The sequence below is a fragment of the Acanthopagrus latus genome, chromosome 13 (genome assembly GCF_904848185.1).
Source record: "Acanthopagrus latus isolate v.2019 chromosome 13, fAcaLat1.1, whole genome shotgun sequence".
NCBI classification, from domain to species: domain Eukaryota; kingdom Metazoa; phylum Chordata; class Actinopteri; order Spariformes; family Sparidae; genus Acanthopagrus; species Acanthopagrus latus.
The window spans coordinates 24,838,840-24,861,917 of NC_051051.1; the positions used below are offsets into that span (position 1 = coordinate 24,838,840).

Below are 23,078 nucleotides of genomic sequence, written 5' to 3' on the forward strand. Positions count from 1 at the left end.
GGTAGACTTTACAACTGTCACACTTCTCAGTTATCACCAACAACTTTTTGCTTTTTGTCAGTGATGTCTTAATGGTGACTCATTGGGCACCAATATGGTGGAGCAATTTCATATATTTTCAAGGGGGGATATTCATCTCACATTTAGAGAAAATCCTGAAAATCCTGCTGCATGAGATCCTGCAGACCCGCCATCGTCTGCTCGATTTTCAGGAGTTGACTGAGTGATAGCAGCCTCTAGATATATTTGTTAGTCAGACTGTGGGTTCCTGTGCTGTTAAAATTATTGAAAAACATTTTTTCTGACTGGGAAAATTCATATGAATGTCCTCGGAGTTTAAGAAAATTGCCAAGTTGACGTCTAATAATGCTGAAACATGGTGGATGAAGAAACCTTTAACAGAGTCACGTGTTGTAGAGTCGTTGTAGTGTTTCCTTTATGCTCCCTTGTCACTCAGATCCGGGAGACAGCTGTCAACGTGTTGTTGTACTGCAGCTGACCTTGTAAAATTAGCACTTACATTCACTGTTTGTACCTTTGCACCAATATGGAAAGGTGATCCTAGTCATCTGAAATTAAATGTAAAATGCTGCCGCCATGTAAAAAAAAAACAAGTGTCCATTTAAAATATGCTCACAACTGGAAGTTACATGCTGGAACAAAAACACCACTACTCTGTTTTAGTTTGCATTCAGTTTTCATGCGTAGAATATCCCTACTGAAGAAACATATTTCCCACAAGCCTTTAAGGAATATATTGAATCACCTCAAGTGTGAAGGTGTTTTACCTGTAACTCGTGAGACAGCGCAAAACACTCCAAGCATTGAAGTGAAAAACTTGAGACAGCATCATGAGACAGAAATTGACCTCACCAGTGTCATTATGTCACTTTATTACTCAGTAGAAAAATATATATACTATGTATATTTACATTTTAAAGATAAATATGTACAGGATTTTTTATCCATCAGTAAAAGGCAAATCCTTGCAATGCATCTGCACACTGTACAGAAATAATGTTTTCTTTACAGCTCCAAAAAAAGTCCAACATACGGTGTGTCACCATATTGTGTTTTGGTGCCTCAGATGAACAGATACAGCAGGTTATTTTCCCATTGCTGGAATTGATAAGGCAACAGTTGAAAAAGACATGAAGTTAAGAGGCGAAAAGGGGAGAGAATCCGTTGAATCCAGCAGAGTTTGTTTGACTGATTTAAACTGACAATGAAAGGCAGGAGCATCTTTGCATTCTTCAAAATTCTTGACATCCAAGTTCAGTCTGTAAGAGCTTCAGATTTCACCGTGATTCTCCCACCCTGCAAAAGAACGAAATAACAAGGGTGAATTAAATCAGTATTTTTAAGAAAAGCAAACTTCAGTGGCTGCTCAGGCTGGCATGTCTGTTTACCTCCGTCCTCACCACGAGCTCACGCTGTACGATTGTATTCTGGATGTTGTCGTGTGGTCTGACCAACTCTTCAGCTCTCAGCCAGCGCACTGGATCACTGCTGTACCACGGGGAATGTTTTCAGAAGCAGCACGTTTTTCACTTATTGCTCTTTATCTGGACAACAGAGGAACAGCGGCCGAGTTAGTGGACAGCTTACAGCAGCTCAGACAAAGTGAGGTTTGTTCTTTTAAGATAATAATGACATGATGCATCTGACGTCAAATTAAAGCCCAATTCTGTTCATGATAAAAAAGGCTAAAATAAACAGGAGTACTGTATGATTCACCTCATCAAAGGTGACCATTGTTTCATGATCTGTTTCTTTGGAAGACGCCAACGTCACCGTCCAGTGGCCTCAGTTGGCGCCCTGGTTGAAGTGATCCAGCACGGTGGAGTTGGTTCTCTCAAACAGCCACTGCTGGCTGAGAGAAGACGGGTCGCAGGTGTTCATGAAGACCCGCCGCTCGCTCGGGCTGCTGTCGATACAGCTGTTACTGACCGGGTGATACAGACTCTTGTCCTGGAGGAAACGGAGTAAAGAGACATTTGTTTTCTTCCTGAAACAATTTTACATTCTTGTAAATAAATTAACTTGATAAAGAATAAGAAAGAACAAAAACTGATTTCACACTCATTTCTAAAAGCTGATCATTTTGAATTTCACAAGAATCTGCATGGGGAAATGTCACGAGGTCAATATTTAACTTATGCATTTTACATTTTGTGCTAAAAGTCTATTTGAAAAGTTCCCTCCTGATTCCTGATTATCATGGAGAAAAAAACGCATTCTAAGTTGGATTTGATTTGGATCTCTTTGCATCTCACTCTACAGACTTCAAAAACCAACACATCTCCTCATACATTTGTATAGAATGTGTCATGTTCTTCTTTTATAATCTCTCATTTGCGTCCCTCCTCGTTTGCTCTTGCTGACTTTCTTTATCTGAATGAAGGGATGAAGGACAGACAGCGTGGTATGCTGATTAGATAGTAAAACCACTTCAGGCAAATCGTGTTGCGTGATTCTGGGCAGAATAAATCAAATTGACTTGGCACGAAAAGAAAGCCTCTCTGGGGAGTAACTGATGTCATAAAAGGACACGTCTTTTCATTAAGTGCTGCACCATCTTTCTACATCCTTTATGTTTACTTTTGAAAAGTAAAACTCTTTTACTGAATGGAAGTCAGCAGGGTTCATCAAGACACCTCCTAATGGGGTCTCCACTGCCAAATAACAACCACTATATACAGCTCTTTTTTGGATCTCAGGAAGGATGTTTGGACTTTTTCTTCTATTCAGTGTAATGTTAAATCACAAGGATGCGTTTTTCTGTTTTTCAACCTTGAAAAAGAAAAAAAAAGTCTTTTACACATTAGGTGAGCAAGTGCAACCCATACTGATAGCTTTAAAAAAAAAAAACATACCGCTTTTCTGTGTGTCTCTGTGTTTATATTGTGCAGCGTCTGTGTATGCATAACTCAATACTCCCTCAAATTCATTTCATTAGATTTTCAACAGATGGTCACCATTACGTTGAAGTGAATCATAATTTGCCTTAGATGATGACGCTGACTAGAGAAATCACAACAGCAGGAACAGCTGGACGGCTGAAAAGAGCAAGCAGCCACGAAGATCATCACTTTCTACACATGGTGAACTCCCAACTGTCCGCTTTCCTCTACCGTACCTTCCTGTAGCGCCACAGCTGGTTCCCCTTCATGCCGTGACAGTCGTACAGGGTGACGAGGCTGTTATGGGACACGGCATCAAAGCAGACCTTCCTTGTGTGCATGGGGTCGCCCACCCGGATATCCTCCCTCCAGCCGAATGTTAACACCTGCAGAGAGGGCGCCAGCATGAACACACATCACAAGTTTAACCCTCCTCCTGCTCTTTCTGAATTTATATCATTTTTATCCCATCAAAGTGTTTCGGTGAGGAGTCCTCCTTTTTCAGATTCAGGATACGCGACAAACGTAAAACCGTCCTGCCCCTCCCAAATGTACAGTTATGAAACAACTGGCTGATGGGAAATCCATTAACCTCTGTTTGAGCAGGGTCATGTGTTACCCTCCTTTCAGATAAAACATATTCAGCACAGCGCTCCAGCCATAAAGCATGAAGGCGATGTTGTACAAAAGACCTCCCACGTCAGGCTATTGAGATCTCAGGGTGACGGTTTACTAGAGAAAATGTGACGAATGACCCTCACCTGTCCATGACTCCAGGCCACCTCGCCCCGTCCTTTCACACAGCTCTCCAGGCGGATGGGGCTCCCTGACACAAAGTGTTTGATCTCCATGCACATCCCGCTCCCCACGTTCCTTATCTACAGAACACACACATAAAAAAGGACATGGAGTCACAAAAACAGGGAGTCTTTGACAGTTTCAATGCATATTGTATAATTCATGGCTGGATGAAAGCCTTCATGAGCTGCGAAGCTGAAATCATATGTATTGTGGCCCGTCAGGGTTATTTTGCTTGTTACTGTACAACTTATAACATGACTTGTGAGTAACACTGACAGGATCCACTTAAAATAACCATTCTGTCCATCCTGGCCTACTGTGGAAACATGGACGTGCAACACTGCAGAATGAGCATCTTAGGCTGCGTCCAAATCTCCACCCTCCTCACTTGCTTCAGCCTCAGTCTTCAGGCTTTGTGACGTGATGCGTTCACTGTCATCACATCAAGTCTGCAAGTGTGTGAGACTGCAAGGCAAATACATAAGCTACTGAGGGGTAGGCTTAATGATTACAATAATACAATATATTTAATTACCTCTATAACCTTTACTTCTACATATTTCTGTATAATGATGTGGTTAAATATTATTTCTGGCCTCCGTGATTCAAGTAAGGTCTTGTTTTACACATTCATTATAAGTTGTACAACGTCGCACCCATATCATAATGAATGTTGAATAAGTAATCAGTAAAGTCTAAAGAAAGTCCACTTGAGAACCCTTGTGGACTCAATAGATTGTGGGTTTGGACCGCCCTCAAGACTCTCGAACTTCCTGCAAAGCCTGCCAGTCTACGAGTGCGGAGAAGTGCGGACAACTTGGATACAACCTTTAATTTACAGAAGGAGTGCGTCATCCTCCATGTAATCTACGGACATGAAACTGTGATGATTCTTTCTTTCAGGCGATTATACACTAACGTTACATACATACTGAATACTACATTTCTGCCCATAAATCCAACACACTGGACCTTTACTGCACATCTGAACAGCTCCATTTCATATCGGTTGGCTGTTTGATCCCACAGCAGTTCAGTGTTTTTGGTTTGTCCCCTGGGCGTGCACCCCATGCAGGAGGAGAAGCCAAAAAACCCTGTTATTGCGAACATGTTTCATCATGGTTTCTGTTCTGTTACTTCCACTGGGGATTACGATCTCCAGCTCCATGCACACCCCTCAGATATTTGACGTATTAAAAATGAAACACTAGTCTGAGCTGAAATCCGTGTTGAATTGAACATGACATTGTCACCTTTGTATCAAGGTCCCTTTAAAACACCATTCAGTGTTGGTGCTACATACACATGACCACGCAACTCGGTCCAATCCACTCGATCCATTGTCCTGCCACATTAGGTTGCCTTGAATAGGATTCATACTGGCAATTTTTTCAGTGATTATATAATTGTGATGCATGACCCATTGACACACGCATGCAGATTTTGCCATTAAAGGAAGCATGTGTGTCTAAAGTTCATAGATTTGTGAAGACTGTGCTCCCATGACTTCATTCTGAATATATTAATGATAATGGCTCATTTCAACCTGTTTCGTTGAGTTGTTGAAGGAGCCTGTAGGCAATATAGAAGTTTTTCAGAGACTTTGAGAGGAAAAAGAAACTGCTGACATTCAAACAAAGAATGGAAACACAGTTTAAACATTGGTTAAGGAGCTGAGGAGCAGTTGCTTTTTCAATTCCTGTTCCTCTTTCTTTGATAATTTTATTCCTCTTTTTCATAATTTCATATATTAAAAGTAGGTGGGACCTTTATCAGTGGGTGAAACTCAAGTTCATAACCTTTTTTTTAATCAAATTTCTTTGTTCTTCTGTGAACCTGTCAGTCAGGTGTGAATCTGAGCGTATACACTACATCTCTGAAATGATTAAATGCACTGTGCTTATAAAGTTAGATTTTCTGATGTGGTTCAAGATATCATATCATGGTTTTGTGCATTAAAATGTATAAAAATAGAAGACCTTTCTTATACATATATATTTTTAGTTGTGTTTTTACATTTTCCCAAATCTGTCTGATCTGTCTGTAACCCTCAGGGAGAGAGCCAGAGAGCGAGGAAGGACGATAGCGAATGTGAGCAAACACACCATGAATAAACCGTCAAACTATCAGCTTGTCTGTGAACATTTGGGCCGGAGTTCCATCAGAATGAGTGTTTTCACAACCAGCAAAACAGATTTCACTAATTAGAAGTTGGACCATGGGATCATTTGTGTAACTTTATTTTACATTAGCTTTTCACCAGCGAGCAACGTTTGTGTGTTTTCAACTTAGGTCAATTACTAAACTCAGCACTCAGCAGAGACTCGGTGCTCTCTCTTCTTCCTCCCCTCTCCTCTCTGTAATGTGACGTTCATGAAGTAAAGCACATTTCCCCTCCAGCTCCAGTCAGCAGTCAACATTACAGAACACAAGCACTCGACAATGGAGGTCATCTCTGCGGATCACTGCTGCAGTCAGGTTGATAAACAGGCGTGAAGATACATCCATTGTTGAACCTCAAAAGTGAAAGAGTAATCTCTGAGCACATATCTTCTGTTGAAATGCGACTCTATGTCAGACCTAATTTCCTCAGACTTATCAAAACAATTCCATAAACCAGTCCGTACCTCTCCCCACGCTGCAGCAGGAGGCTCCACCGGCGGGTAGTGTTTGGGCAGATCCCAGGCCACCTCGCTCATGAACCACTTGAAGTTCTTGCAGTTGAGGCGGTTCCTCAGCTCCTTCTGGGTCGTCATGTCTCCCGCTGACAGGTGGCGATACTCGGGTCGACGCTGGTAGACGTACTCGGCGTATTCGTCCATCCACACCTCCGCCACGCGCTTCAGATTCTGAAAGCAAATTTAAGAAAAGAGACTCAGCTGGATAGTCTCGTCAAACTTACATTTCTTAAGTCTCCCAGAATGTCTATGAGCCTCCGTCAAATAAAGACAATATCCTGCAGTCAGCTGCTGGCAGTGAGGGTGATCTTGTTGAACCATGATGGACCAGTTTGTGAACATGAATATTTATATTGTCTGTTGGTAGTACCACAGATTGATCTCAGCTAGCAAGAGCATCAAGATTTACCAAACACAAAGCAACGTGATCTTGATCTCCATGTATGCAGGTTTAGTTGGAGTGCTGAAGCTCTTCAGTAAAAAGAGAGAAAGGTAAACCACGATGATGAAACCGCCGTTTCGATTACGTGCGGAGAGCAGAAACGTTTATGCAAATACCCTCCTTTATCTGCACAATCAGGCCGATTCAGAACCATCAGCATTCCTCTGAGGTCCTGTTTAAAGACTGTTGGTCTGAATAAAAAATCAAAACAAAGGCCAGCGCCTTTCAAACGCACACTGATCCAAACTGAGCCAGCTTTCAGGCTGAGGCAGAAGCATACATAATCAATGGCGCTCAGCTTCTCACCAGGTGATTTAGCGCTTTGGACAATTTCTCATTCCATGTAGGTACTTTGAAGACTACAAGGAACAAAGAATCTTAAGCTCATTCCTCACAGTAACACTTGCAAAGACTATAAGTCGCAGGTAGCGGATAGGCTGCGTAGTGCTGCCTCTCGTCTGGTGGTCTTTTGTTAGTGGAGGCTGAGCTGACTGTAAAGTGCCCCGGTGCATAGAGGAGAAGGAGGAGAGTACTTAGTGTAGGACGCTGGAAACAAAAATGCTGCAATTTATTATACTGCACCACTTAAAGACCAGCAACGATGACACTCAGATGTGTGTTACTGTACAGTGTGTGTGTGTGTGTGTGTGTGTGTGTGTGTGTGTGTGTGTGTGTGTGTGTGTGTGTGCGTGTGGTGTTTATGTGGGTTTGTCTATTTATGAGCTTGTGCCTATCAAGACAGAAGTTCACCCACTCCTCCTCGTTAGCCGATGCATTAAGTTACACACAGTGCTGTCACAGTTCAAGGACGCACAAGTTGTTTTTCCTGTGTGTGTTTGTGTTTGTGTGTGTTTGTGCGTGCATGTACAACACTTTATTCAAGCCATATTTCAGATGATCAGAAGAGAAAAATATGCTTTTGTTTTTACTGTGATTTAAATGCTGGGGAGCCCCATGTGTAATTACTACTGAATACTAATAAAGTTAAAACAGTTTGGCTGATAAGATGTAATTTTTTTTTTTTTAATTTTGCAATAGCATAATTGGATTGTGCTTCACTTATTGTTTGTTGAATCAAGAAATGTGACTAATAAGAGGTTTTTTTAAAGAGCGATTGCAATTAATGCAATTAAGAGGAGCTACTGATATAAGTGGATAAATGTTGGCGATGTGTTGATGTCCTGGAGGAGCTCTGCAGTTCCAGTAAAAGCCGAATGAAACAGTCATCCGGCTTAAAATGAAAAACTGACAAGTAACATCTTACAGGGAGGTTTATTTTGCTCCAGATTTAAGTCATTTGATACTGACTGCTGTAAATCACATGTGCCCACCTGCCTCTGTGTGAGTCATGCGTTCAGATCCACTTGTGGATGATTGTGACAAAAGGACAATATTGAAATTCATAACAGGAAGTGGAAGATTCTGTGACATGTCTGACCCTGTGTGGTGTTAGTCATGACTGTCACAAGGGTCTCAATTCTCCTGTGCTTCAAAAAACGCCTTATTTTATTTAGCACAACTAGTTTCTGTCGCTGTGCAGAGTGTGCCTCGTCCTCAGAGAGTGACATGAGTTTTGTGCATAATCAACCTTTCTGTATATTATTATATATAACCCACTTTGACAGTGCTGTCATATGATTTATCCAGACTGCTGTCTGACGTGTATTTGTCCTTTGTAATCTGTGGTTCACTCACTTCCCTCGCTGTGCATCAAACAGTGTTTTGGTGGAGCTCAAAGTACTGGTGGACAGCAGATGTACAATTTGTACATGATTACAGCACATGTGATCTGCATTGAACAGCACAAATAGATCTATTATTCTCTGATCGGACCCCCTGTCATTCTTACTGATTCCTATTTACTTCCAATATGATGTAATTCATTGTTGTGTTGTGACTCAGATGTGACACAGGTGATGTGACAGCACAGTCCTGACACTCAACCTGTGTCAGACTGCTGAAGAATACAGAAAATCCGTGACTGATCTGCTGCATTGTGTTTCGCCATGAACCGTAAAGGCACATCGCGTGAAGAATTACCTTTGCCAAGCTGATCCCACCAGGGACCTTGTAGGGGACGTACTTCCTGTAGATGTGTCCTACCCTGGAGCAAGGGATGTCCTCCATCCGACCACCACACATCCACACCTAGAGAGAGAGAGAGAGAGAGAGAGAGAGAGAGAGAGAGAGAGAGAGAGAGAGAGAGAGAGAGAGAGAGAGAGTTACTTTAAAGGATGCATCTCGTTTGCATTTAGAAGCTTTTGTCTGTCTTAACATTCAAAGGCAGAAAGTTGTGGGAAGGTGAAGTAAGGAGACGATCAAGGAGATGAGCAGGAGGCTGATGATTAGGAGGAAAAAAGAGGCATGAAGTGCGATGGTTCTAACAGGCTTATGAATCCTCTGAGACTAAGAGGAGAAAGGAGCGAATTCAGAGGGAGAGGTAATAAAGAGGAAATGGCAGAAAAGTGGAGGAAGACGAGAAGACACCAACAGCCTATTATGATGTGACGGTGACCTGACTTCACCTGAGCTGCGGAGTCAGTCAGAGACAAACTGAGCTGCTCGGTTAACTCATTAGTACAGTTTCTTTAAACAAATGCTAAATCTTTTCAGGAAAATAAGGTGAGGCATCCTTTGAAATCCTGAACTCACAGGAGATTTAAACGCACTGTGAGGCACCCTAATGTGCTTGTATTAAATAAAAATAAACCTTCCTTTATAGCAGTTGCATCTCTTTTCTTTCCCCTACCCCTGTCTATCTCACATAACAGAGCAGCGGCTTCTCATTTTTAATCCCTCAACTATAATGAATACAACAGTCATGATTCTCTTTCTTGGCTCGCCGTGTTGAAAATAAACCTCGAGAAGGAACGGGAGGGACTGAAGAGGATGTGGAAGAAAGGGGAAGACTTAGAGACAGCAGGCGAGATGGAAACAGAGGTTTTGTTTTTAAGACAATGGCAAAATGAAAAGGATGGGGAAATGAAAAGCTGGATTTAAACATGAAAACAAACAAGCCAAGTAGGGGGAAAAAGAAGCACGGGCTTCTAAATTGTTTCTGTTAAGTCCTTTAATATGTAAAGATGATTTCTGCTGTTTGACGGTGAGAGGCAGGCTGAAGCTGCTGAGACAAAACGAACGGAACATGAAATCCTCATACATGACTGAAGGCTGTAAACACACAGGGGCAGAAAGGCAGTTCAACCTGCTATGACCCGGCTTCATGCTACAGTATCCCTACTGTTACAGGAACAACTCACCACAGGGGAATAATTTCAAGCACCAACGGACATTCAGCGATTAAACCATCCAGACGTAACCAGCCAACCAAGTCCTCATGACCCTGTGTTGACATCATTGTCACTGCAGCACAACCTCAATCTCTCTGGTCTGCTGCAGATGACTCAGATCCCACGAGTGTACACAGCTCAGCTGATGGGGAAAAACTGCAGAACAACACAATTCACTCCAGCTGCGTGAATAAAACATGGCTGCAAGACAAGACCCAGTATCGACTGAAACTGCAACCAAAGCTGGAGTTGTTTTCTGTTGGTGCTTTTCCATAAATAAAACAGAAATGCAAACAGTTCAGTATAAAGTGTGTGTCAGTGGCTCCGGTCATGTGTTTGCTGCCAGTACACGATTAATAATGGCAGCCATAAATGTCCAGATACAACATGGATTTAATGTTTTAATGTTACTATCGGCCCCCACATCAATCTGTAAACAACAGATACATATACAATATCAACCAGGGGGGTGAACTATTTCACCAGGGCATGACGGTAACCCAGTACAGCACGTGCAGTTACAGTATCTACAGATATTTACAGACTGTACATCAATAAAATGCATTGCACCAGCTCAAGGGGCGTATACAAACATCAGTATTCAGGGGTCACCAACTAAGTATTCTAGAGCAAAACTCCAAGCAAGTCAGAATCACACACACACACACACAACACCAGCACAGCATTATTTACTCTCAAACACAGTTCAACACAATGCTGCACCAGAAACAAAGACACTATCAACTCTACCAGTGGCTCAGGAGTAGAGCCAGCATCTTATCAGAAGGGCACTGGTCCGATTCCCACTGTCTGCATGTCAAAGTGTCCTTGGGCAAGAACCCCAAACTGCTCCTGATGTGCTGGTCGGCACCATCAGTGTATGAATGTATGCATGAATTACTGTAAGGTGCTTTGGACAAAAGCATCTGCTTAATGCACTAAATGTAAATGTATGTAGTCACATATGTTAGCATCTAGGCCTACGTCTGGCCAACAGTAAATGGTTAACTCACCCAATAATCCACATTTAGTCTATATTTAGAAACAATAAATCAACGTTTGACTAAAAAGCTTAAGTTGGAGTCACTCCTATCTTTTCAAAAAAAGTTAGGCAAAAGGCTTTTGACGTAGACTTAAAGCAATCTCATTCAGAAACACTGAGGGCACCCTGCTGGAAGAACCAGCATCGACCAGTTCCAAAGCACAACATATGCTGGTCTTTCTGGTGACTGGTAACCAGGTATGGCTTGTAAATGAGCCAGTAAGCTAGCTACGTACATTAACCTGTCTACACTGACTTGCGTGACCCAGGTGAACTCAGCCTTCGATTGTGTGACACTGCAGTGACGGGAGTGAAGAAAAGAGTTCTGCAAACCCAGATTACCAGCATTTTTCCACATCCAGATTTCGAATGTTTTTTTTTGGTTCCACTTGAGTTATTTCCTGTTCATGTCGAAAGCGTCTCACATTTTGTTTACACTTTTGTATGTTTATCTTTTCACTACCTTTTATTTCCGTTCACCTGTGTTCAGCTTGTTAATCAGTCCCAGTGTCTGTACGTTAAGCGTCTTCCCTCACTCAGTTCCTCAGTCCTGTCCCTGTCCTTGGCCGTTGCCTGTAAGTTTGCTGCCTGTGTTCCTCGTGATACTCTGGTTTGTAGTTTAGTGTTTTGCTCTTTATTTCTTGAGTTCAGCTCAGTTATTGCAGCTTATGTTTCATTCCTGCAACAGCCTGTTTCTCTTTGTGTCCGCATTTGGTTCCTTAACATAAGAGATGCTCACGTTTCCCATTCTGTCGTTTTAACCTCTTTTCCCCAAATCTCCCCTGTAGCTTGAACCATGAGATGGTTTATATTTATATTTAATTTGCACTAATCACACAATTAGTTTTCTTTGGCCATAGGGTGTTTCATTCCAGTGCATTATCATGGGAGCACCAGCAATATTCTGAATTCCACAGAAATGAATTAAAAATGTCTTCTTAATGGATGCTTTAATAAAAGTTCTCCTCTTCCAACTGTTTGCCAGTTAGCTAACTTTAACTCGGAATAAGTCCATCCATGGAGGTTTAATTATTTCTGCCTCCAGAGCAGCTCTGTCTCTGGGAAGTGTTTGCATAACTGGAACCCCAATCTGCCGGAGCAATAAAAGAAAAATCTGCCATCAGCTTTAAGCCTCACACTGTCCTCTCTCTCTCTGTATGAGGGGTCATATTGTCTCTCTGTGCCTGAATGTGCTGACATTATTTCGCTGTGTGAGCTGGAAATGCCTGATGCTCTCACACCAGTGCGACCAGGATGGAGCTTTAGATCAACTGTACCAGTGGATGAAGTGATTGTGTTTCACATGCGAGCAGGGCCTGGCTGTCTGTGGGAGCAGCAGTTTGGTCGTAGGGATTAGTATGAGAGCCCGTTAATCTTCTCACCTCAGGAGACTGGCAGTCTGCGCTGTATCAACTAATGGGGATCTTAATAAAAGGGAAACTAAATTGAATATCTGAGGGAATAAAGTAGACTTAAGAGGCACAGCTAGGCACACGCTGATAGCAAAATTTAATGGTATGATAATCTCAGCCAAAATAATAACCTTGGTATGCGATATTATCTCAGTAATTACTTAAATAAGATGAAACGAGTCAAAACAGTATTAAAACATAAGAGGTCCTCGTGCCAAGCTGAGCCCTTGGTCGTGGCCGGGTAAGTCGTGGTCTGTCACTCAAAGATTTCAATGTCAGTATCGTCACCTTTTTGCCCCAGAGGCAGGATCATCCCTGACATTTCAGGGTAAAGGTGGAATAACAACTGTGCACCACAATGTACGACGGTACAGTCGCAGACGCCTCTGATGTATCAGCTGATTTAAGTCATACAATCTTTTGGTTTAAATAATCAAACATCCGTCAAGTCAACTTACATGATATCTGTGCCATTTTCAATCACGACCAGCATCAGAACAACCAGCCCACCCTCATCAGAAAATCAACAAATGGGTCGACTGTGAAAGCAGCTTATAAAGTGACATCTAGGGACTGTAAATTATCACAGAAGCAAAGGAAGGAAGTAAGGTGGAGAAGTAGAAAAACACAATCTTCATCATATAGAGGAGGTCAGGTTGGTTTAGGTTGTGTCTAAACAGACCATAAGATACATTTTCCTCTTATTTGTGGTTTTACATTGCCAACATTTATTTTGTTGATTGGGTTCAACTGAGCCATATGAACATTTTCTGATCTAAAGCCCAGCCAGGACACCTCAATATTGTTTGTCAGTGTCTTTAAATAGCTGTCAAGGCAACAGTTAAACTATTTACATGTCTGTCGCCTGATCTGCTGAACACACAGTGAGGAAAAGAAAGAAGAACATCCTTTCTCTATTTTCTCAAACAGCCCCTGCCTCCATCTGTCAGTGGCTGTGACACTGAACCTGGAGTGATCCAGCCAGAGGGGACCATTAGAAACAGAGCAGGACTCTCAAAGACAAAAAAAGAGAGAATGTCCTTGTTGTTTTAAAGAAATAAGGTCGTCCTGAGTCTAGATATTCATGATGCTCTCATGAGAATGTGACTGAAGCCAAAAGAAAAGGATATGAAGCCATTTCTTGGAAACAACATTAATTATCAAGATGAAATTTAATTAAAATGATGTGGGCGATCCTGAGACAAAGACAAAGGGCTGAAATGTGGCAGAAGGTGGCTCATTACAGGAAATACAAGCGCAGCAAATTCCAGACGTGTTTACCTTGAAGGAGATCTCGTACTGTTCTCCTCCCCAGATCTCCAGACCCGTGTCATATCCTCCCAGCTCCCAGAACCACTTCCTGTCCACAGCGAACAGCCCTCCTGCCATCACCGGTGACCTGCAGGACACACAGAACACACCGACTCACTACTTGCAGAACATTTTGTACAACCGCTTTAACTATTCCCAGGAAGAGCTGCAGCATTTATTTTTGGCTTCGCACCTGCAATGAAAGATTTACGTGCTTATTCACAAACAACTGCAAGTTGTTGCACATTGTTCAGCTCTTAAAGGACGACAGATGGAGATGGAGAAACCATGGTAACAACCATGAATCATCAATGGAAACAAAATATATAAAACATGAACTTTCAGTTCATCAAGAGCGAACTAAGATTACAGACCCGCTGATTTGTGTTAGAAACGTTCATGAAATTTCCTTTATGTGTCGCAACACTGTGGATGAAGCTTTTTCACAAGGCTAAATATCATATGACATTTTGAAAAATGCTGTTTGAAAATAAAAGGACAGAGAGATGTGAATGTTTCCCAATGACTGAAACAGTTGAAACAGGAAAATCTCCAATAAACACTTATCTCCTTAACTGGGTCTATATCCACCAACTCAAATTCAACCTGAAAGCATACAGCTGATAAAACATTTGTTTTTATTTACTGCCAGAGAGGATGGAAATGAATCACTCACAGGAGTTTCTCATATCACTCCTGAAGCAAAATCTATTTCTACAATGCATTTACATGACTTCTGATTTGCTCCGCTGCCTCTTGAAAGCGCCACTGGAAGAAACAAATAGGGGCTATATTAGCAAAGTGACAATTGTTGAAACAACTGAAGATATTGAGTGAAGGTGGAAAAGTGGGTTATGCTGTAGGAGCGTACCTGCCAACACTCTTGATATTTGCAGGATTCTCCCTGTTTGTGAGCCTTTCTCCTGCTGTGCTCCCCATTGGTAATTTATCCCGTCAATCTCCTGATCTTATAGTTCCTGTGTGGCTTGGTGCCTGGAAACCAAACCCAGAGGTTGCCATGCAACATGCAAACGAACCTTCCTGATGTGCGTCTCATCACTGCACTCACTCACTCCACTCCACTCTGCTCAGTTTGGATGAAACAGGTCCCAGGAAAAAGAAATAAGCTTCCACTTTCCCCTTTATTGACATTTTCCTCACTTGCTCATCCTCTTGCCTCAACTCTGCAGACTGTAGTCCTGCACCATTTTACTGTTCTGCACTTCTTTAAGTTCCTGCCAGTGACGGCACCTGAAAACACCCACATAAATACTTAAAGTATGTATACAAGGGGGAACAAGGGGTGTCACTCAGGTTTAGGAGTGGGGAGCGTAAAAATCCACCGAGACGTTTTGGTGACTCAGTGCAGATCTGCTGTCTGCTGTGATGCCACTGGAGACAATACAGCAGGATGTGGGGAGGCTTTCTATTGTCCAGAGGTAGAAGTTAGCCAGCAGTTTTGAGGTAAGATGGGGCGCTTCATGGTGCTCAGAAAAAAAAGAGGTGCTGCTCGACCTTCTTGTCCCGGTGAGAGGTGTTCGGGCTGCAGGTCAGGTCCTCAGATAAATGATCAAATTTTAACTTGAAGCAGGAAACTCGCTCCACCTACTTATTGTTATTAATCCTAAGTGTAGAGTTAATTGTGGCTTGGGGCTTTGAAGGTAGGCCATTCTTTAGCCCCCGACAATCTCCATCTTTTACACTGGAAGGTAGGCAGCAGTGGTTGGAAGGGCTTTTATGCATGGAGTTGTTCAGTATGACTCTGGGTCACAAGACTACAGCTGCAGTTCAACATGAGAAAGCAATAAGCCTTTCAGTGCCACCCTATTAAAACTACAAGATAACAAAGTTGATATGAAAAAGAAACAAAATCAGAATAAGAACAAGCAATCTACACACGGAGTCAGAGTTCATGCATTTGTGGTGGCACTTTTTCTTACCAGATAATGAAAGTGCTCTGAACAGCGCCAAACCAATTAACCTACTACAGAGCACTGTGGCTTCTGTCTGCTGTGACAGGCTCCTTCCTGCTGAGTGCAGGGCTTGTTAGCTGTTGTATGGCTGATTGTAGCTGCAGCGCACCTGAGGCAGAAAAATAAGGCCAGCAGGTGCAGACGCACATTTCTGTTCGATGTCTTGTAAGGAACAAACTTTCTCCACCACAGGCCTCACTTTAACCCTGTGAATGTAACTCTGATGTTGGCAATCAATCAATAGCTCTTTTCATCCTTTTCATCAAAAGAAATGTTTTGTTCTTTAGTGCAGAAATATCACAATCGCACTCACAGGTTGTCATTGTTACAAGCTTTTCATCAGAAAGTCGGTGGCAGGCAGGCAGCCAGCAGGTAGTCTTCTCTCGCCAAAGTCGTCCCTGAGGAGGATCAATTAAAGGCAAACAGGGCAGCGACTGTACAGTCAGCAGTGAGAAACACTCTGGGGCTTCGCACGCCTCGTGAGCGGTGAGCACAGATACGAGTCCTGCGGTGATAACAGGCCACTTTCTGCAGTTTTCCTTCTTCAAGGGTGAAAAGGATGAAATGAAACCAGCAGTGATTACAGAAACCTCTGTGCTTCTCTCCAACACCTTCTTCTTTTTCTTTTTCAAATTCACACTCGTGAAGCTCTGTTTACAGTGCATGTTGTTAGTTTTTCAATTAAAGCAAAAACTATTTGTGCGCAGTGATGAATATATTTATGTTTGCTGTGCCCTCTGTGGGCACTGTGTGCTGTATATGTGCTGATAAAAGACAAATAAACATGACGTGGACAAAAAGTATATGGACATCTGAAGAGTACACTGTGCTGCTAGAAAAGCCTCCACTCCTCTGGGCGGACTCGAGCTCGGACAAGATCTTAGAACGTGGCTGCAGTCAAGTTTGGCCGCTGATGTTGGGTGACAAGGATCGGACTCACTGCTGGTGTTCCAGTTCAGTCAAATGTGCTGGATGGGTTGAGGTCGTGGCTCTGTGCAGGCCATTCCGCTTCTTCCTCTGCAAGCCTTTTCTTTATAGATCTTTGTGCACAGGGGCAGAGATTGATATAGTAGCCAGACAACTGTATTCAAGTAACAGTTTTGTTGACTTTGCCAGAAAAAAAAGCCCAAATAAAAATGGGTCTTAATCTGTACCAGTATAAAATTGACCACAAATGTTCAGTTGAAACAGAACTGAAGAATGGACTGAATTAACATTTCAGCTTTTGTGCATCGTCTTAATTAAGACAGTTCATTTTGCCACTAAACACCTCGTCATGCAGAGACTTCAGTGACTTTAGCTGGAGACAGGAAGCGATGAGGGGCAGGCGAAGGACCTTTTGAGACATTTAATGTAATGTTTGTCTGCAACTCTGCGTTTATAAGTCTACAATATGCAGGTTGAAAATACTGATAAAGGAAAAAATAAACATCACACAAGGGCATATGGCACCTGTGTAGGTGTTACAGTGGGCCTGTAAGTAGGAGAAGCACTGAGCACCATGTTTAATTCATGTGTTGACACAGTCTCTACAGTCGGAAGAGCACTGCAGTGCACCAGTGAAGTGGCTGCTCAGGCGGGTTCGCCTGGTGTATGAGCACTTGGGATTTCCCCCCTGTAGGGCTCTCAGTAGAAAAGTGAAAAAGGCATGAAAGCGGGAATGGCATGAAATTTGAAAAACCACCACCCACACGATGAAACCGAATGACTTCAGTGCTCCCCTGACTCTTCCTTTAGCACTATCAGCTGGTCCGGATGACACTTATTTGGTGAAATATCTCAACTATGTCCAACAATCTCTTTGATGATTATGCGCCCTAAAGGTTTCCAGGCAATGAATCCAGATGATGCTTAGTGGAGGTTCAATCAGGAAGACTTTCTTAGTGTTTAACCTAACTGCTCTTTAAGCCTCTTTTTCAATTAAGTCTCTCCACATGAAATTACTTTGTTGATCCCCTGACTATCCTCTTAGCATCACCATGAGATTCACATCTGTGTTTTTTTTTTTTGTTTGTTTTTTTTCAGTAAAGTGTCTCAACTATTGGACTGATCGCTGTAACATTTGGTACGCAAAAAGAAAACTCTGGGTTGGTGCAGGCTATGCTCATTTTGATCCGCAGCTCTGCCCTGTTAAAGTAATTGCATTATGCTGTTATCACTTCCTGAATCTGTTTCAAATTAAAAGCTCTCAGACAACCCTTTGTTTTTTAACAAACCCTGTAATTATGAGACATTAGTAAGGTTCATGACAACATAACTACTTGAATCGCTGCCACAATCTTCTCTCCAGTGTCACTCAGGTGAAAAATTTAGCACAGTTGTGCCAATAGGGGAAACTGTAAACTTATGCTGAAACACATCAATATGTAAAACATCCTATACGATCGCTCCTCTGCTCCTTGTTACTGCATCTTGACTACAGTTTCTGTCAGATATCAACTGACATGCATAAAATGATGCAGAGCTAGAGTATATGTTGTACCCATTGTGTGTTGCACCAAGGAACATGAACTCCTCCAAAGGTTGACATATTAAGTCTGGACAGTTAGAATTAAGTTGATAAATGAAGGCATTTTATAAGGAAAACACTAACAGAAACATCAAGACAGAGAACTGTGCAAATTCATCAAACAGAAGCTTCCACAGATCTGAAGGGAAGATGATGCTGAATTAATGCCTGATTGAGAAGGATGTAAACAAAAGATACCATCATTAAACTCAACTGGGCGTCTTGGCGTGTCGCTCTGTTTTGTCCAAAACAAAAATGCAGCTCTTGATTAGTGAGTTAAAGAAAAACCTTTGAACTCTAAAGTTGACATTGAAAACAAACAGTGTGAATGTTAATCTTCTCTTCATGGAAAAAAAGTCAACTCTTCAAAGTGCAGATTCGTCTTTAAGTTTGGTGCAGTAAAAGTGTCTTGTAACTCACTCGAACGGTTCAATGGGGTTTTCCCCCTGCAGCTCTGGAGGGATGGGGATCCGTTTGTAGTACATTTCCCAGTCAAACGCCCCTCGCATGGCGTCTCCCGCCTGAGTGTCGTAGCCGAAGTTGTCGTGGTCGATGACGTCGATCATCGGACACACGATTGTCTTCCTGTTCTGGGCGATTCGGTCTGAGAGACACAGAGAGGCAGATGTTTGATTATTCCTCTGCTTTTCAGTGAAAAACCACAGAAAACAAAAACAAAATTTTATTATTGCAGGATTTAGATTTTGTATACTGTGTGTTGGAGGGTGTCCCTCAGGTAAAGATGGAAGTGAAGAATATCTGTGTGTGTGTTTGTGTGTGTGTGTGTGTGTGTGTGTGTGTGTGTGTGTGTGTGTGTGTGTGTGTGTGTGTGTACACTCTCTCCACTGAAGAAGGGTTGCCAGTGTGTTGATGCAGGTCACTCACTGAAAACAAGTTTGACAAGCGCCTGATGTAACGGCTCCTCTCCACTGCTCACCGTCAGAAACGTTCCTGCTGCAGCTTTTCTGCAGCACTTATTTTTTGAGTGAACTGGAATTTTATGATATACCGTTTAAATAATTGCCAGAGTCAAAATGTTTTTGCCATAATTTTTCAGTTTGAAGTTCAGAAATCGACTTGTTTTGATCTTCTTCCCCCACTCTGAATATATTCTCTCTATAGCAACGTGAGTTTGGTCTGCACGCTCGTCTGTAACACAAAGTATGCACATGTTCAAGGTCATTTATGAGTGAGGGTGCAGCGCTGTAGATACGGATTAAGTCAACCGTTAAGTCTGATTTAGTTCATTACAGATTTTCATATTGTTGTCAATACAATGCCAATTTGCAAACCTGTATGTGTCAAAACTGCAGCTATGTCAGTGGCCTTAAGCTTCAAACTATGTGGCTCTATCTACCACAAAGGGCTCAAGTTAGCAATAATATGCTATATCCAACCTTTAGTTTGATACTTGACTTTTGGACTGCTACTGACGTTGTTAAATGGTTGCAGTTTGGTTTGGGTTAGATTAAAATAACTACATGGAGACTCATATTGTAGGTTACGTAAGTGACCGTACCTTCAGTGTCTACTTAGAAGTGTGGGGTCGCGAACCAGGCCGCTGTATTTGACACATTCAGAGTGAGAACAGGCTGAATGTATCTCATCATTTTTCAGCCTCCACACCTTCTCTCCATTATTAACACTCCAAAAGTTCCACCGTGCTGTAATGAACGCAGCGACAGCCTGTTTTTGTTCTACTCACAGGCGCACACACATTACTTTTCCAACTACTGTGGGAACAGCTTGACATGGAGGCAGCGTGGGTCATAAAGTTTGCTGTGAAATGTTTCCATGTGGGACGGCGCCATGCTGGGAGACAGAGCTGAACATGGCTCCTTAATGGAAAAAAGGGTAATTGAGAAAGTGAGACTGTTTGTGAGCAAGTCCATCAGCCAGAAGATGAGGTGCTCAGTCTCACAGCAGGGGTGCAGACTGAGTGTGAGTGTGTGTGTGTGTGTGTGTGTGTGTGTGTGTGCTTTGCTACTTCAGCTATGAAGGCCCTCTGCAGTCCACTCAGTCATTAGATTGAACAGGTTTTCCCTGTGATTTGTCAGTCTGCTGTATGCTCCGTCGATATTCGGCAAACCATCGACCAACCTTGTATTTCTATTTTGAACAGCTTTGCTACAGCAACATGTCTAGCTTGATCTAGCTTGTTACAGGTTTTATAGTGCACATGATACTCGTCAGTGGGATCTTTGTCTTTTCCTGCACTTTCGGCACAGCGTTTTGTTCTCTTTTTCTAAAACCTCCGTACAAAATAACATCTATTTCTAAAGGCAACCTTCTGCAGCCTAAAAGCATAAAAGTCCACTCAAAAACAGAGTAGTCCTCTCAATCATCTGACCAAAAAGTTGGTGCAATTTCATTTGTCCCAGACAGAAATGTTGCAGATGCATTTTATGAGATTCCTGAAAGTGTTGAAATATCACAGATTGTTGCAGAACAGGAACACGGCCAGTCGGTGTAATGTGTGAGGTTTTTAGTGAAACTCACAGGAACTATGTGCTTCTGAATGTCTCGAAACCCAAAAAGTGAAAAACAAAAACAGACAAAAAACCTGCCACTTCATCCTGTTCACGTGTTGTGGCTTCATGTATAAGGATGACCACTGTGGTTGTAGTCTGCCAGGCCCTTGAGTACGTTTGTAAAGACATTTGTTTAACATTTTGGAAAATCAGACACTTTTTTTCAGGTGGGAGTTGGGAGAGGGGAGAATTGTTTTTCTTTTCCTTTTTTTTTTTTTTTTTTTACGAATTCCCAAATTTTTTCGATTGAGGAAAAGAAGGAGTTTCATGTAAGACTTTAGTTTTTTTTTGTTTTGTTTTGAAAGTGAGGACGCTTCATAACTCCTTCTGAGTGCTATTTAATGGTTGAGATAAAGTTTAATGGGTTGTGGTTAGGGCCATTGGCGTGGTAATGTGTTATGTTAGCGAGGGCCCTCACAAGTATAGACATACAAAAATGTGTGTGTGTGTGTGTGTGTTCCTCACCCAGCAGCGGTGGCAGCCAGTTGACGTTGGCCTCGCAGTGAGAGTCCAGGAAGGTGATGACTTCTCCTTTAGCGGCGCCGGCTCCCAGCAGGCGTGTCCTGATCAGCCCCTCCCTCTTCTTGGTCCTCAGGATGCGAACCTTCGGAAACCGCACCATGTACTCCTCCAGCGCTGCCTTCAGGTGCTCTGCAGAGAGAGTGATATAATCAGTACCAATCGTCCTGGTTTACAAAAAATACAGAGAATCAACCAACAAAGAAGGGACTTTCAATCACACTGACATCCAAACATTTCTCCCTGAGAAATTAACCAAAAGAAATCCTGGATCTGTCCCTTTATCTGGATCCAGGGAAAATGACTGGGTTCCATTCCGGGCCGAGATTTAGTAGTTTTTGTGTTATACTGCTGACAAGCCAACCAACTGTCCATTCAGTATCTTACTACACATCCTTGTACCAACAAATACCATTTCTTAACAGTCTAAAATGATCACAATGAACCTGTCAATCACAGAAAGACCTGTAGCACATGCTGACCCACAGGTTTGTCCTGATCATCTGGACCAACATTTCATTTTGTTTGGGAACCATGCTCTTTGTGGGTGCTACTGTAATTCAAAGATCTAAAAGATGAAAGACTTCCTTTGTTATGTGATCCAGACGAGACCTCCAATTCATTTTTGAATGTATGACCATGAAAACACTTGAGAGATGTTCTGGAAGATGATTGTATTAGGCGGACTTTAGCAGACCCAGATAAATGGCCTTTGATCGCAGATGGAAAGCTCTGGGTCATAAGTTACTTTCAGACAGGTATGTTTATCTTGAAAGCCAACATGGGGATGTGTATCTCAAGCCGATGCTTTTGTGAAAATGGAGAGGACTTATCGTGTGTCAATTAAAAAGGACGCTGCAGCTTCCTCTGATTTTTTGAGGGCATGTGAAAATTGGATTTTTCTCACTCAAACCTCCTTCTTGAGGATAGGACCGCGAGCCCCAAGTGCTCTCAGTGGTTTGAATAGAAATCATTCGTGAAGCAGTCAAAACATGAAATGTAACTCTGACAGGTTCTTTAGAAAAAGCCACAGTGCTGCCTGTTGACGGGAGCTGAGGAGAGAGAGCGGAGGCTGTGAGGAGTTGAAAAGTTGACCTTTTAACTTCATCCGCTGGAAACTTTATTTACTTTCATGCCAATCGCAACTCCGGCTGAGCTGACAGCGAGGAAGACAAGCAGAGAGAGAGGCTACCTTCTGAATACACATGTTGACGCACAACAACAAAAGGAAAAATAACTTCTAATTATTTTCTTTTTATGAAACTGTGAGGGAGGGAGAGCGATAACAGCTGAACAATCTTCAAAATTACAGGGAAGAGACAGATATCAAACTAAAAAATGAATATTCCTCAGCATCAGGCCTTCTTTTTTCCATCCCCACTCCCTTCTGTTCTTTCTGTTTTTTTTCTATCTGGAACCGCTGTGAATAAAACTGTATTTTGTTGTCACAGAGAAATATAAATCACCTTTTACAGAATGAAGAATGGTCAGATCTATGAACAACAGGGAGGATGTGACAGGAATCAATCATTCTGACTTCAGTTTTTCTGTCTGCTTGTCGTCTCCTTATGAGATGTAATACTTGCTTATGCCTGTTATGGGCACAGTGCTTCCCTCTCCGATGTCATTTATCTTCTCTAGTGTGTTGATGGGGTTGTTGAACATCT

General features: G+C 42.3%; 1 protein-coding gene across 1 annotated transcript in view; it reads right to left on the reverse strand.

The window, feature by feature from the left end:
- Positions 1-344: 344 nt before the first annotated feature.
- Positions 345-23,078, reverse strand: part of LOC119031704 (polypeptide N-acetylgalactosaminyltransferase 10-like) — a 70,257-nt gene continuing 47,523 nt past the window's right edge. The window contains exons 5-14 of the mRNA XM_037120345.1: positions 21,358-21,543; positions 18,782-18,965; positions 13,850-13,967; positions 8,865-8,972; positions 6,332-6,553; positions 3,665-3,781; positions 3,140-3,289; positions 1,738-1,971; positions 1,410-1,565; positions 345-1,317 (exon numbers count right to left, since the gene is read on the reverse strand). Of these exons, the coding sequence (XP_036976240.1) occupies positions 1,807-1,971; positions 3,140-3,289; positions 3,665-3,781; positions 6,332-6,553; positions 8,865-8,972; positions 13,850-13,967; positions 18,782-18,965; positions 21,358-21,543 (1,250 nt within the window). The 3' untranslated portion in view covers positions 345-1,317; positions 1,410-1,565; positions 1,738-1,806. The remainder of the gene's footprint in view (positions 1,318-1,409; positions 1,566-1,737; positions 1,972-3,139; positions 3,290-3,664; positions 3,782-6,331; positions 6,554-8,864; positions 8,973-13,849; positions 13,968-18,781; positions 18,966-21,357; positions 21,544-23,078) is intronic.